This window comes from Castor canadensis, chromosome 5 (assembly GCF_047511655.1).
Source record: "Castor canadensis chromosome 5, mCasCan1.hap1v2, whole genome shotgun sequence".
Lineage (NCBI taxonomy): Eukaryota > Metazoa > Chordata > Mammalia > Rodentia > Castoridae > Castor > Castor canadensis.
In genome coordinates this window covers 86641193-86656339 of record NC_133390.1, presented here as the reverse complement: position 1 = coordinate 86656339, position 15147 = coordinate 86641193, and the positions used below count along the sequence as shown (strand labels likewise).

The 15147-nt window shown below is 36.4% G+C and overlaps 1 protein-coding gene across 6 annotated transcripts in view; it reads right to left on the bottom strand.

Annotated features, from left to right (window-relative positions):
* The window catches only part of Mccc1 (methylcrotonyl-CoA carboxylase subunit 1), a 60556-nt gene that overhangs the window by 12691 nt on the left and 32718 nt on the right, over positions 1-15147 (bottom strand). For all 6 annotated transcript variants that reach the window (XR_012448011.1, XM_020169131.2, XM_074073667.1 and 3 more), the window contains 5 exons: positions 14610-14691; positions 7899-8026; positions 4456-4639; positions 2206-2315; positions 597-813 (listed from right to left, as the gene is read on the bottom strand). Coding sequence is in view for 5 of the 6 variants with exons in the window: in XM_020169131.2 (XP_020024720.2) it covers positions 597-813; positions 2206-2315; positions 4456-4639; positions 7899-8026; positions 14610-14691 (721 nt within the window). In the remaining variant the exon portion in view is untranslated. The remainder of the gene's footprint in view (positions 1-596; positions 814-2205; positions 2316-4455; positions 4640-7898; positions 8027-14609; positions 14692-15147) is intronic.

Below are 15147 nucleotides of genomic sequence, written 5' to 3'. Positions count from 1 at the left end.
GCTGGGTAACAACCCAGTGGGAATGCTGAAGAAGGAGTGCGTGTGTGTGTGGCAGCCAGGATGAATCATTGCCCTGGTCTTCCCTGGGCTCCGATTTTATGATACCTCAATGTAACTAAATCTCTAGGTAGACAAAAATGCAGTCACATGACAGAAAAAGAGAGGAACAAGAAACTCAACAATAAATCATGGGCAACCCAGGAGAACATTAAGTCTCCAATGTTTTGTCTTCAGCCTATGGGACCAATGAAGGTGCTGTAGGTAGAGGATAAAACAAAGGCCACAAGGAATGTCATACACAGGAAGTCACAAGGAATAGCTTGAGATATAGGAAGAACCAGGGATTGGTTGAAAAAAGACCCATTTCTATAATGTTAGGGGATTACTTAAGCTACATACAATGGATTAAAAGTGTTCATGGGTGCTTCCATGATGTGCTAAGAGTTCTTCTTCACACTATAAAATACATTTGCTGACAAGAACGTCAGTTGCTGAGAGCAGAAAAGAGAGACAAGTGAGGTATCCAGAAAGAAAAGCCTATTTAATGGTGATTCATAAAGTGTGCTAGGCAGAGGAAAAAGAAAAGCATTCCCTACCTTGTGTCTGAAGTTTGAAAGCATCAGTCATAGCTTTCTCCTTGAGGATGAGACCTAGAGCCGCCTGGCATAAAGACTCTTTGGCTGCAGCACTCCGACTGGACAGTAGTTCCTTGTGGTGTTGAGGAATGAAATCAGTGTGCACATTCCCAGCTTCAAACTCTGGGTGGCCAGACAGGCGGAGCAGGAAGTCAATGTTGGTGCGCAGGCCAACGATCTAGAAGAGAACAAAGCCCCAGTTCCTACTGAGTAGGGAAAACATACATTCATAAAGCATCTGCTCTTTTTTCTAAGTGTTTCCTATTGTGCACAAGCCTTAGGACAAATGAAAAATCTATTAAGGTACCACGTTTGATAGGTCACTCACTATCACCCACATGCATCACTGTATGTCTGGACTTAAAACTGCCTTTTAATAAGACAGAGGATGTAGGAAATGGTGTTACAGTAAGTAGTGTGGAGACATTTAATTGACTCAGGTTAGGAAAGTTGTGTTAACAAATGAGAGTAAATTTCATTTACAAGATAATGAATATACTCAGAACACTATCAGAAGATAGGACAACTGCAAATGGCAGGCAGGATTGCTGTAATGGAGAGGGAACAGATTAAATGGCTTCAAAGGAACTTCTTTCAACACTAAAATCCAAATTTTACACATTGATATAAATTTAAAAAGGAAAAAAGTTAATTTAAATTCACCCAATAAATAGAATCAGAGGTAAAACTAGCTATCTGAGCCTTGGGTTCATTCATTAACTGACTCATCCGTTCTTTCATTTGTTTGTCATTTCCTGAGCACTTATAGCCATCAGGCTCTCATCTAGCATCTGGGGACAGTGAGGGAAAAAAAAAAAAAGATGAAGTCCCTACCCTCATAAAACTTGCATTCTAGAGAGATGGGACGAACAATATCTATTAGCAAACATCTAATATAATGCACGTCTATGAAGGAAACAGGCTAAGAGGACAGAGAACAGCAAAGGGTCCTATTTTAAATGCAGAGGCCAGAAAAGAACTCTGAGGAAGTGATCAGGGCAGAGATCATATGGGGGAAAGAACATTCTGGAAGGGAAGACAGGAACATGCTCCTAGGTTGTGTGTGTTTGAGGAATGGCAAGGAGGCCAAATCAGAGGTTTGATCAACTAAATAATGTATAGTAATTTTAAAGTCAAGAATTAATAAATCCTTCTATGAAGCTAAATCAATGTGGTATATGACTCTCTACACTAAGGAAATTAACATGCTATAGAAAAATTGCAAACTCTGTCAAATGGATGAAAATGAACATAATTATTTTTCTTTGAGAAAAAAGTATCAGACTGTAGACAACACTAATCTAGTTGGCCTTATTTATAGAATGACTGAGGATTTCACTAAAATGTAACAGTAATAGTTTAACTTCTGCAATCTTTCCTTTTCCACGGAAGTCAAGAAGTCCTCAAAGCCTACTCTGACCCATGGAAAATTCCCCATTTCGAAATGATTATGTTTGTGACATGTAGACAATCGAGCTGACAATAACACCAAGACTCTGATAAGGAGAAACGATAACCTTGACGCTGACCAAATGCATCAGGGTCATTAACACGGCCTCCAATCACTCACATTGTACTGATGAAGGCTGTACTTCAGTTTCGCCAAGGCTGCCTGCCGATCTGCAGCCCACACAACAAGCTTTGCAATCATGGGGTCATAATGCACTGAAACTTCATCTCCTGAAATTGAGAAATAACTGTAACCTCTCAAAGTCAAAACTTAAGGAATAAAATACGACAAGCAAGACATTCTGCTTTAGGCACATTTCGCTTTTAGTCCTCATAAACTTCTGTATGACAGATAATGCTGTCACAATATTATTCAAAAGAAAACTGAGGCTCAGGGGTTTACAAACTTGTCCAAAAATCTAACAAGGTCGTGGCTAACAAAGAGCACCGGGGCCTAACAGGGTGATTCAATGACACCCATGGCTTTTCCCATCCTTTCTTTTCTTGAACCTTCTTTTACTTTCTCACTTTCAAAATCAGTGCAAACTCTACCCTGTCACATTCTACTCATGTCTGCTCTTCCCATTCCCCTCCTTCCACTCCTTCAGTTTCCTCATCAGAAAAATAAAGATGACAGTTCTTTTATCCTGATTGGGAGGACTGACAACAAAGTGCCAAGTGCCATACAAGGCAGATTTGATAAACAAATGGCAGCCATCATTGCTAGCATTATATCTCTGGTGACAAGAATCTGAACCATGGCACATTCTACTGCTTAGAAATGGTTAAAGAAGATTGCTGGAGGACATTTTCACAACTGTGGCAGTCACTTAATCGCTCTCAACTTGAGGATCCTCATTGCTAACATCAAGGAGTTGGAATGCACTCTTTCTTCATCTGCACCTAGTCACTCATCAATACTTTGAATATCAACTAGGTTTAGGATTGATCAACATGCTGCAAATATAATATGGAAAACACAGTCCTTCCCTTACGTACCTTAAAATCTAGTGGGGGAAATGAGACAAGGAGGAAAAGATCACAGAAGTCCAGGGAAGATTGTCCTAAGATGAGAACTTGACAGTCCTCAGAAAGACCTTTCTGCTAACCTTTGAGTACCTTTATTAGGCCTTGCTTGTCACACAGGTTGTTTCTTTCTATTTTCTTTTGTTTCCAACATGATCTGTCAAGAAGTTAAAATTTTTGCCAACTATCAAATTTTGCCGTGGTTTAGCCAGAGCTCTCAAAATGCTGCCAATTTATTAGTAAGAAGTCCTAATTCCTCATTTTGGCTTTTAAGTAGCTATAGAATTTGCCCCCAACCTATGTCTCCAGCCACATTTCCAACTACCCACCCACTTTCCTGACCCTTTTCTTCAGGACACATTTTCTTACTGTTCTTTAAAACACCTTCAACTTCTCTTTCCTTTCCTCTTCTGTATGCTGTTAAATCTGTCTATATACGTCCACTCCAGACTTCCTCTGAAAATCTGGCGTTGATTGTATCAGCCCAACATTACCTCTTACTGCTGAACACTGCAACATTCATTCACGGTGTGACTTACTCTAGCACCTGACATTATGATGGCAGCAAACAGCATGGTTCAGAGCACTCTGGGGCCAGAGTCTGAATGAATCTTGGCTCCAAGGATGACCTTGGGCAAGTCACTTAACTCCTCTATGCCCAAATTTCCTCATCCAGAAGGTGGAGGTGATAATAATCCCTACTCACAGCATAGTTCTCATGGTTAAAGAAGCCTATACAGAAAAATCACCTAGAATAGCTACCTTTTCATAGGAAGCACTAAGTAACTGTTATGATCACTGCTATTAATCATATGCTGAACTGTGATAGCTCTTGCACTATTATTTTTAATGTTATTTATCTTGTTATTATTTATTACTTATTATTATTTGGTTTAATATCTTAATTCTCCAACATAACTTTAAAAGTCCCTTGAAGGCAGAGAGCTTTAGCAAACCAAATACCATAGTTACCTTAAATCACTTTTAGACTTAGGCAACAAAAATATACACAAAATACTTCTTGTTAAGTTTTGACCAAGTATATTATATTTCAAAACAAAAGTGCATTATTTAAAATACTAGTTATGCTTTAAAAATACGCCTGAAAGGTAAAACTTGATGAGAAATCAATTAAATCCTTTATTTTAAAACCTGTTAGACATTTCCATAAGCTTCAAAGATAAGATTCTACTTCAGAATAGATAATGCACTAAAGTGGGTGGGGTGAAATATTCCTGTAATCCCAGCTACTCAGGAGGCTGAGGTAAGAGAATTGCTTGATCTGAGCAACACAGTGAGACCAGAAAGTTTAGTAAGAGTGAGACTTTGTTTTATTTCACTTCACCTTGCCGAACTCCAGTTTCAATCCTAGTGGAAAGATCTGCTGGAGGAGTAGAGACATGCACCAGTGGCCCGGCCCCTGGCATGAAGTTATTGTCAGGATCTTCAGCATATATTCGAGCCTCAAAGGCATGGCCCACTAGAGGTATTTCTTCCTGGCTCAAAGGGATCTTCTCTCCTGCTGCAATCTGGTAATGGAAGAGCAGTGCTTCTTAGGAAAATCCACCTTACAGCAGCTACAAGACTTGGTAAGTCAATGGTCTTGCATTTTTCTATGCAAAGAAAAATTTATTTGGCATTTTCTATGCCAAATAAAATCTGATTTTATCCATTTACTTGAGTACCAGGAAAAACAAGACTTTAAAACATGCAGTTTGGGAATAAATCTATTAATTACAATGGGTTCCTTGAGTTTTTAAGTGGGAAAAGGCAAATTGACAGCTAATTTATAAATAGAAAAATCAGTGTTTGTTTACTATAACCGAAACAAAACTTTCCTACTGGCAAGGTTGTCTCAGTTTTCCTTTAAAATATTAGAACTCAGTTCTCATCTCAATTGTTTGAATAGTAAATTATTAGCTGGTGTTCAGGACTAGTTTTGCAGTCAGGGAAACAGTGTGTCTGTCGAGTCACCCTACATTATAATCTTCACCAGTGAGATAAAGCAAAAGGGAAAGGGGAATGTGATAGTTTTTCAATTTCATACTGTTCATGTGTAATACCAGATTACAAACAGGATAATTATTATTGTTCACAGCTACTGTAATTGTTACTATTTGAGCTTTTCTGTATTGATACAACTAGATTTCTCTCTTCAACTAGGATTACTTGGAAAAGGCTATTGGAGCATATGTGGTCACTCCTCTTCAAGTTTTTCCCCACAATCAGAAAATAACAACCTGAGAAAGCAACATAGACACAGAACAAAGGGCTCTAAGTAATTTGACATGATCCTGAACTAAACAGGGAAGTCTATGACAAAGACAAAGCTCACATCTCTTTGAACCTGTAAATAGGAAAGGTCAGAAACCACAATAGTTAAAAACACAAGGAAAAGGAATTATAAATGTCTTTTTTTTTGTGGGGAAGGTGGTACTGGGGTTTGAACTTAGGGCTTTGCTCTTCCTAGGCATGTGCTATACTGTTTGAGCCTCATTTTCAGCCCTAAATTAAATGTCTACAGCATGGTATTTCAAACCATTGACTCTGCAGCCATATTGCCTGGGTTCAGATTTTATCTCTATATTTACTTTGACCTGGGCAAACTTCTTGAGCTTTCCATGCTTCAGAGAAAAGTGTATGGCATACAACCAGCACTATGGAAGTGTTAGCTAGTATCATTTCATTCTTATCTTCCATAATGAAATTCTCTTTGATGTTTTAATAAAGAGTTCTATTTGTTTTAATATTTAAAAAGGCCAAGCATGGTAACTCAAGACTGTAATCCTAGCTACTTGGGAGGCAGAGATTGGGAAGATTGCCAGCCTAGGCAAAAGTTCACAAGACCCAATCTCAACCAATAAAAGCTGGGCATGGTGGAGCATTCCTGTCATCCCCAGCTACACAGGAAGCATAAATAGGAGGCTTGCAGTACAGGGCTGGTGGTGCAGCTCAAGTGGTAGAGCATCCACCTAGCAAGCACGAGGCTTTGAGTTCAACACTATTACCACAAAAACAAATTACAAACTGACCATGAATCCACATAAGATGTGATATTATTTCTAACTATACAGACCCATTTCAAACTACTTGTCATTGCCTATTTTCCTCTGAGATTGGCTTCCACCTGAGCCCAGAAGAGATTGGCCCAACCACGTCTCCAGGTGTTTGGAATTTTATGCCACTGGGTTCTCTTAGGTTAGGCATTGGCTCATTGGAACCCTTAACCTTGAACACTTTCACCAGCTTCCCCTCAGCACTCTAACCATCTGTACCTGCAGCCTGAATCCAGATGCTGACATCATTGAACCCTCTCTCTAAGAGGCAGGTCCTGGAGCTCAAACTCTTGACTCATCAAATGACAAGGTCCCTGGTTTTATCACTGCCTAGAAGCCAGACTCCAAAGTGCCTTGAGCTCTGTAAGCTAATTCTAGCAATTTCCTTAACTTCTAGAATCTCTTCATAGATGATAAAAACTTGATTTTCTTTTGGATAGGCTATTGTAATTTCTTGAGTTTAAATGCTGGTTTTCTTAATGTCCAAAAGTTTCTGTGTTTCTTAGTCCTTAGAAATCTTTTATCTCCCATGATTTCAAAGGTCTAGAGTCTCTTGGTTATGGCTTCAAAAAAAACCACACATCCTCCTTTTTCTTGAATAATGGAAACATAAGCATTCTTGTCAGAAGTTTCCATATCCATGACAGCTTTCTCTGATACTCACTAACACTTCCTAGTCTGATGTGCCTGGTTTTCATTAGCTCACAAGGCTACAGAGAATTTTTTGGGTCAATTAAAACCAACAATCATCCACCAAAGGAATATCAATATATTATTGTCCACAGAAGTTCTGAAAACAGAAAACTATCAAAATAGTCAAGACTTCAGCATCATAGCCAGGGAAAAATTTAGATTATGAAGAGCAAGGAATCCTACAAGAATCAAGAATATTGATACTACTTAACATTTCTTTCATATTAAAAAAGAATGAGGTAAAATTGTTTGGGTTTTTTTTGTGGCATTAGGATTTGAACTCAGGGCTTTGTACTTGCAAAGCAGGTGCCCTATCAGTTGAGCCATGCCTCCAGTTCATTTTGCTGTGGTTATTTTGGAGATGAGGTCTTAAGAACTACTTGCCCAGGTGGGCCTCAAACCGTGGTCCTCCTGATCTCAGCCTCCCAAGTAGCTAGGATTACAGGTATGAGCCACCAGCACCCAGCAATTAATTAATTGTTTTTCAATAAAGAGAACAAAAACAGACTGTTATTTTTTAGTATTTGAAAGAATATGCTTTATGGAACGCTGGTTTATATCAATGCTTCTCAAACTATCCACAGTAAAAGAACAGTTAAGTATTTTTTTATAAGAGATAGTATACACTTCATAGCAATGTCAAAATTTGACAATTTCTAAACATTTACTCTGCATGAATGAACATTTACTCATGGGCTGCAGCAGTTTATAAATTAAATGAGCACTTTACATGCATCATTCTATTGGTATAGACCATTCCTTTGGCTCTTCATTCCCAACCCTGCTTTAGTTCATTTCATCTTGGCTACATCTGTCCTGCCTCTGAAATCTAATAATGGCCTGGTCCAGAGTGCTGCAGTCTCAGGTAGACCATAGGCTTTGCTCTTGAGACCATGTGTTCACAATAAGCCTTGGAAATGGGTGCCCATTGCCTAAGGAGAGATGGAAGAAGTGACAAACTAGGAATCTGGATCCCTATCATGCCAGTGCTGTCACAGCATCTCTTAAGACTAATCTTTAATAGAAAAAATATTCTCACCCTAAGCTGCCACTCCACCAAGTCAGTTCCTGTGATCATCTCGGTAACAGGATGTTCCACTTGTAGCCTTGTATTCATCTCCATGAAGTAGAAATTGTGCTTTGAGTCCATAATAAACTCCACAGTTCCTAAAAGATAAAGTACAATGGCCACATTTTCAATTTCAATCAGTAGCCAATCAAGCTCTTCCATGATGCAGAGCGTGGAGTTTTAGTGCTGAGTTCATTTAATGGTAAACATTTTGCATTTCATTTAAGAAAACATCTCACATTTGCAGCAGCAAATGAGTCTCAGTTTAAAATAGAGAGCTGCATGAAATTTAGCAATAGAAAAGTATATTTGGACTTGTGAGCAGATGGTAAGCCCAAATTATGAATCAGTTTCAGCTGCTGTAGTGGTGAGAACATGGTTGGACCATGCGTTACTGCCCCAGCACACCAAGGTCCCTAGGCAGCCTCACACCATGACATCCCATCACATCTGAACTCAGTGGAGAAAGACACAACATGTTTTTTCCTGATTGTGGCTCTTGGAAGTTTTCTTTAAAAGTCTTTTTGCTGGTGACACATTGAAAGACTAGTATCTAAGCCACATGCTAATGTCATGTCTATTGGCAGTCTATTAAGACCTGTGATATTTCCCCGTGCTTTTTCTTTGCTGGGGAGTGGAATTGAGGGCCTCATGTCCCCTTGCTTTGTTAAGTTTTTTTTTTTTAAACAATGAACTTTAATTATTTTAAGTGTACATGTGTTGATTTTGTTAACTGAATACAACCAGTGTACCTGCCTTGCAAGAAATCTTAAAGTCTTCAGAGAGAAGGAGAATGATATAGGTCAGAAATTTGCATCTACATAAATAAAGGAAGAACATTGGAAAATGAATGGGTGAAGGTAAAAGAAAATATTAGTTTATTTTCTTATTCTTATCTGATTAGCAGACAATAGTTTATTCAAAATAATAGCAACAATGAATTTAATTATGTGTGCTTCCACACACACACACATATGTGTAAATGAAACAAATAACAGAAGGGACAAGGAGTCTGAGGCATTTTCTTATAGGTACTCGCACTTGTGAAGTGAAAGATACGCTGCTTTTTGAAAGTGTACTCAGTTGTAAATGCACACTGCAAATTCTAAGGCTACCAATGAGAAAACTAAAAAAAAGAAATGTAACTGATATGCTAAGAAGGAAAGAAAATGGGATCATATAAAATGCTCAGTTAAAACCACGAAAGGTAACGAAGCTGGAGACAAACCATGAAAAGCAAACAAAGAGTGGAAGATAGAAATAAGAACAAGGAGAACAAAAAACAGTTGCAAATATGACAGATATTATTTGAACAATATCAGCAATCATTTTATATATTGATGGTTTACACCAAATAAAAGAGATTGTGTGAAATCAAAATACAAGACCCAACTATATATTGTCTATAACAAACTCACTTTAAATATAAGTGTAAAAGAAGATATACCATGTTAACACTAAAGAAAGCAGGAACAGCTATATTGATTTCACACAGAGCCGACTTCAGAGCGGAGGGTGCAGAGCCAAAAAAGTCACGGAAGGAAGATTTGACTTGACAGAAAAGAAACTCTTGAGCTTTTTGTTAAGATGTTTTTGTTATACCTGTTTCTCTTTTTCTTTTTTGGGGGGATGCTATACTTATATACTTAATAATATTAATATACTTATTATTATTAAGGAATCCAATTACATGGCTGTTAAGAAATTCAGGCTCTTGAAGTTAACTATGCTCCACTCTGGATTTTCTGGTCACAGTCAGCGTTGATACTCCTCATTTGAAACCCTAGACTCATGAGGCCTCTCTCCCTGCCCTTCTATTTCTGGAAATGCCAAAGCAACTACGTAGGCGAACACTGCAGAGAAGACGATGACTTTGCCTTCCCTGAAGCTAAAACGAAGTTAAAACCTCCACATTGCTTTATGAGGAAGATAACAACCCCAAACCACAGACAGGTTGGGACCTGTGCAGCCTCAATTTTCTTTTTCTTTATCCTTTTAATATTAATTTTTAATTTTCTTTTCTTGTTCCTCCCTCTCTCTTTAAATTTACATACATTTTGGCAGTACTGGGGCTTGAACTCAGGACTTCATCCTTGCAAGGCATGTGCTGTACCACTTGAACCATGCCTCCAGTCCTTCCTTTAAAAAATTTTTATATGGATTTTTTCTCCTCTTCTTTCTCATTTTTCCCTCATTGTAATTTTCTTTGCTTTTTTTTTGATGGTAAAACCCTTGTGCTAGGGATAGAACCCTTGTGCATGCTAGGAAAGTATACTGCCACTGGATTACATCTCCAGCCCTCTCTCTACTTTTTTAATCTTTAATGTGATCTTCAACCTTTTTATTTTCTCTCTTATTTAACTCCTTTGAAAATTATTATATATATATTTTCCTTTTTACTATTTCTATTTTTAAATTTTTAATTCTTATTTATTTATGTCACTGTGAAAGCCTCTAATTTGTACAAGTAATATGCTTCAATAATTTATAATAATTTAAAAAAGAATATGACATCTGGTCTTAGAACACAGGGTACTAAATTAGAAACCAAAAACAGTAAGATAGCTATAAAATAAATTTCAAGATAAAATTTTAAATGTTTTAAACTAAATGAAAATGCAAATTCAAAAATTTATATTTTTAAAGCAAAAGCACTGCTTAGAGGGAAATTTAAAGCACTAAATTCACACATTAGAAAAAAGAAAAGACTTAAAATCATTAAGTCAACCTTCTAGAAAACTAGAAAAATAATAGCAAATTAAATCTGAAGTAAGCAAAATATAAACAAATGAAAATAAAAAAGCAGAAACCAATGAAGCTGAGAATATGAAATTAGTAGAGAAAATCAATTAAACCAAAATGGTTCTTCAAAAAAGAGCAATAAAATCAACAGCATCTAGCCATGCTAACTAAGGAAAAAAAGAGGACACAAATTATTAATGTCAGAAATGAAAGAGGAAAGCACTACAGATCCCATGAACACTAAAAGGATAATGTTTACATTATCTATTATAAGGATTTTTTAAATTTATTTTTTATTTTTGGTGCTGAGGATTGAACCCAGGTTCCTGCTAATGCTAAACACACACTCTACCACTAAGCTACACTCCCACATCTATAGGAATATTGTCAACAACCATATGCCCATGAATTCAAACTGATGCTTTTAAAAGACACACTCTGCCAAGGTTCAGACAAGAAACGATCTGAGCAGGCTATATCTACTAAAGAAATAGAACCAATAAATAATCTTCCAAAACAGAAAGTATCAGACCCAGGTGAGCTTATTGGTGAATTCTAACAAATGTTTAAAGAAAAAGAATTATACCAACTGTCCAGAATCTCTTCCAGAAGACAGAAGCAGACAGAACATTTCTTAACTCATCTCTATAGCTAGCATCACTTTAATACCCAAACAAGACAAAGACATTATAAAAAAAGAAAACTGAGGCTGGTTTTGGAATAGTTCAGTGGTAGAATGTGTGTTTTAGCACCATGCATGAGGGAGGCCCTGGGTTCAATACATAGACACACAAAAGAAAAATATACACCAACACTTATCATAAACATAGATGAAAAAAATCCTTTAAATAATTAGGAAATTGAATCAAAAAATGTATAAGAATAATTTTATAACTAAATGGGATGACTAAATGGGATTTATCCTAGGTAGGCAAGGTTGGCTCAACATTTGAAAATCAATTAATGTAATCCATCACATCAACAGGCTAAGAAACATCACATGATCATTTTGATAAGTCCAGAAAAAGCATTTGAAAAATTCAATACTCATTCATGAGAAAAACTCTCAACAAACCAGAAATAAAGCGGATGCTCCTCAACTTGATAAAGAGCATCTATAAAACCCTGCATCTAACACCATAATTAATAGTGAAAAACTAGAAGCTATTCTGCTAAGAACAGGAGCAAGGCAAGATGTTTTCTCTTACCACTCCTTTCCGATATTGAACAGGACGTTCTAAGAAGACAAGAACAGAAGCAAAATGAGCACAGACTGGAAAGGAAGAAATGTAAGTGCTTTTGCTTACAGATGACACAATTGTCTATGTAGAAAATTCAAACAAATACGATAAAAAGAAGCAAATAACAATTAAAGTTGCATGATCCAAGACAAATATACAAAAATCAATTTATTTCCTATCCAGTCATAAATGAACAAGTGGCATTTTTTTTTTTTTGAGATAGGGTCTCACTATGTAGCCCAGACTGTCCAAATCCTAATCCTCCTGCCTCAACGTCTCAAGTGCTGGAATTACAGATGTGCACCACCATACCAGCTGACCAAGTAGAATTTAAGATTAAAAACACAATATCATTTATATTAGTACCCCTAAAATGAAATAGTTCTAATAAGATACATACAAGACTTATATAAACAAAACTACAAAATTCTGATGAGTGAAATACAAGAAGATAAATGGAGAAATACTCCATGTTCATGATAGGACTCAATAGTGTTAAGATGACAGTTTGTTCCAATTTGGTCTATAGATTCAGTGCACTCCAATTCAGAATCCCAGCAAGTTCTTTTGTGAATACTAACAAGGTGATTCTAAAGTTTATATGGAGAGGCAAAAGGCCCCAAATAGCCAACTCAATAATAAAGGAGAATAACAAAGCTGGAGGAATAACACAGGCCAACTTCAAGATTTATTATAAAGGCTACAATAATCAAAACAGTATGGTATTGCCAAAAGAACATATGAACAGATCAACAGTACAGAAAAGACAGCCAGAAAAGAAAGCCATATAAATATACTGAACTGATCTTTGACAAAGGAGCAAAGGCAATGTGATGGCATGAACAAAATCTTTTCAACAAATGGTTCTGGAACAACTGGAAAGTCACAGGAAAAAAAAAAGAATTTAGTACAGAACTTATACCTTTTTCAAAAATTAACTCAAAATGGATCATATGCCTAAATATAAAATGCAAAAACTACAAAACTCCTAGAAAATAATATAGGAGAATGCCTAAATAACCTTGAGTATGGTAATGACTTGAAGCATACAACACTAAACATGATACATGAAAGAACCAGTAAGTTAGACTTTATTAAAATTTTAAAAAAGTTTGCTCTATGAAAAACAGTATCAAGAGAATGAGATGACAAGCCTTGGACAGAAGGAGTGCTTGCAAAAGGCACATGTGATAGAGAACTGTTATTCAAAACTCCACAAAAAACCGGATTAAAAAATAGGTGAGAGATTCAAACAAACGCTTCATCATAAAAGATACACAGATGGAAAGTAAGTATATGAGATGTTTCAACATCACGTTTATTAGGGAAGTACAAACTAGAACAACAACAAAGGCTAAAGATACAGCTCAGTGATAGAGCTTGCCTAGTGTGCTTGAAGTCCTTAGTTATTATGCCCAGCACTGCTAAATTAAACAAACAAAAAAACCCAACAGACAAATAAATGAATAAAAAACAGTGAGATGCCAAATGGCCAAAACTGCCAAACAAATGCTGGAGAAGATCTGGAGCAATAGGAACTTTCATTATTAGTAGGAATGCAGAATGACACAGTCATTTGGGAAGACAGTTTGACAGTTTCTTTGAAAATAAACATACTTTTACCATCATGCTTTTTGGTATTTACTCAAATGAACTAAAAAATTATTTCCCCACAAAATCCAGCACATGGATGTTTATAGCAGCTTTATCCATAATTGTCCAAACTTGGAAGCAACTAAGATGTCACTTAGTAGATGTCAGTTAGAATGGATAATTAAACTCTGGTATGTGCAGACAATGCGGTACTACTTAGGACAAAAAAAAGAATTACCAAGCTGTGAAAAGACCTGAAGGAAAGTTAAATACATAATACTAAAGGGAAGAAACTAATCTGAAAAGGCTACATACTGTAAGATTCCAAAAAATTCTTGAAAAGGCAAAATCTGGAGGCAGTTGAGGATTAGTGGTTGCCAGTGTTTAGTAGGGAGGGAGGAATGAATAGGCAGAGCACTGAAACTCTTCTAATACCACAATGGTGGGTACATATCATTACACATCTATCAAAACTCATACAGCATACAACATCAGGAGTGAATCTTAATGTAAACTATGGACTTGGGTCTGATGGTTTGTCCATGTAGGTTCATCCATTATAACAGGTTAGTACTCTGGTTTGGGCTGTCCTTAGTGTTGGAGGTTTTGAGAGGAGTAGGGGTGACAGGAGGGATATGAGAACTCTGACTTTCTGTTCAATTTTGCTGTGAGGTTAAAACTGTTCTGAAGAGCTGGGAGGGCGGGTACCTCAGTGACACAGCACTTGGCTGGCATACATGAGACCTTGGCTTCAATCCTCAGCAACATAAAACTAACAAGAAACTGCTTTAAAAAATAAAGTGTATTTATTTTAAAAGAGTAAAACCCATCAACTTAGTAATTTTATTTTAAAATGGGATAGAAGATATCACACCTCATCATCATATCAATTAGGGTAAGTACTGATTAGTGAAATGTTTGTTTCAAATATATGTATATACAAGCACAATCACTTATGTATACATAATAGGTCTTAATAAAAAATGTGTTTCTTACTGTGGATATAGTCAAAAGCTTAAAAACCACTTATTTCAAAGATACACATTTCTCTTACCTTCTGAAAAAAAATTAGTCTCTGTATTGTTAGAATGAACTCTTAACATACCTGCTCCAACATAATTCACAGCTTTTGCAGCTCTGACTGCAGCTTCTCCAAGCTTTTTCCTTACTTCGGGCTTAATACCAGGCTATGAAAAAAAGATTTGTAATACATCTAGAAATTTCCATCGAAATGCAACATTACATTTTTACTTATCAAATAATTGCATCAAAAAGATTAGGATAAAAAGATAATGTTATATACTTCATCAAGAAATTCTGTTTTATGCCAGTTTAACTGTTAATAGGCCAAATTTTAGTGTCTATGAATTATAGATACTACTCACCATATTATATATCTTTAACCCTTCTATCTATATAACAACTTTTATAACTATTGGAAAAATGGTAAGTGTCAATATGAAAACTTTTGATGATTCCCATTTTGCTTTAAGATGATAGTCTAAAGTATGTACCTGGAGGTGAGGGTGGGGAGAGAGGTGGCTCAAACAATGTATATACATGTGAGTAAATGTAAAAACAATAAAATAAAAGTGATTAAAAAAATAAAAAGTATGTGCCTAATGGAACAAAGGGACACCTTG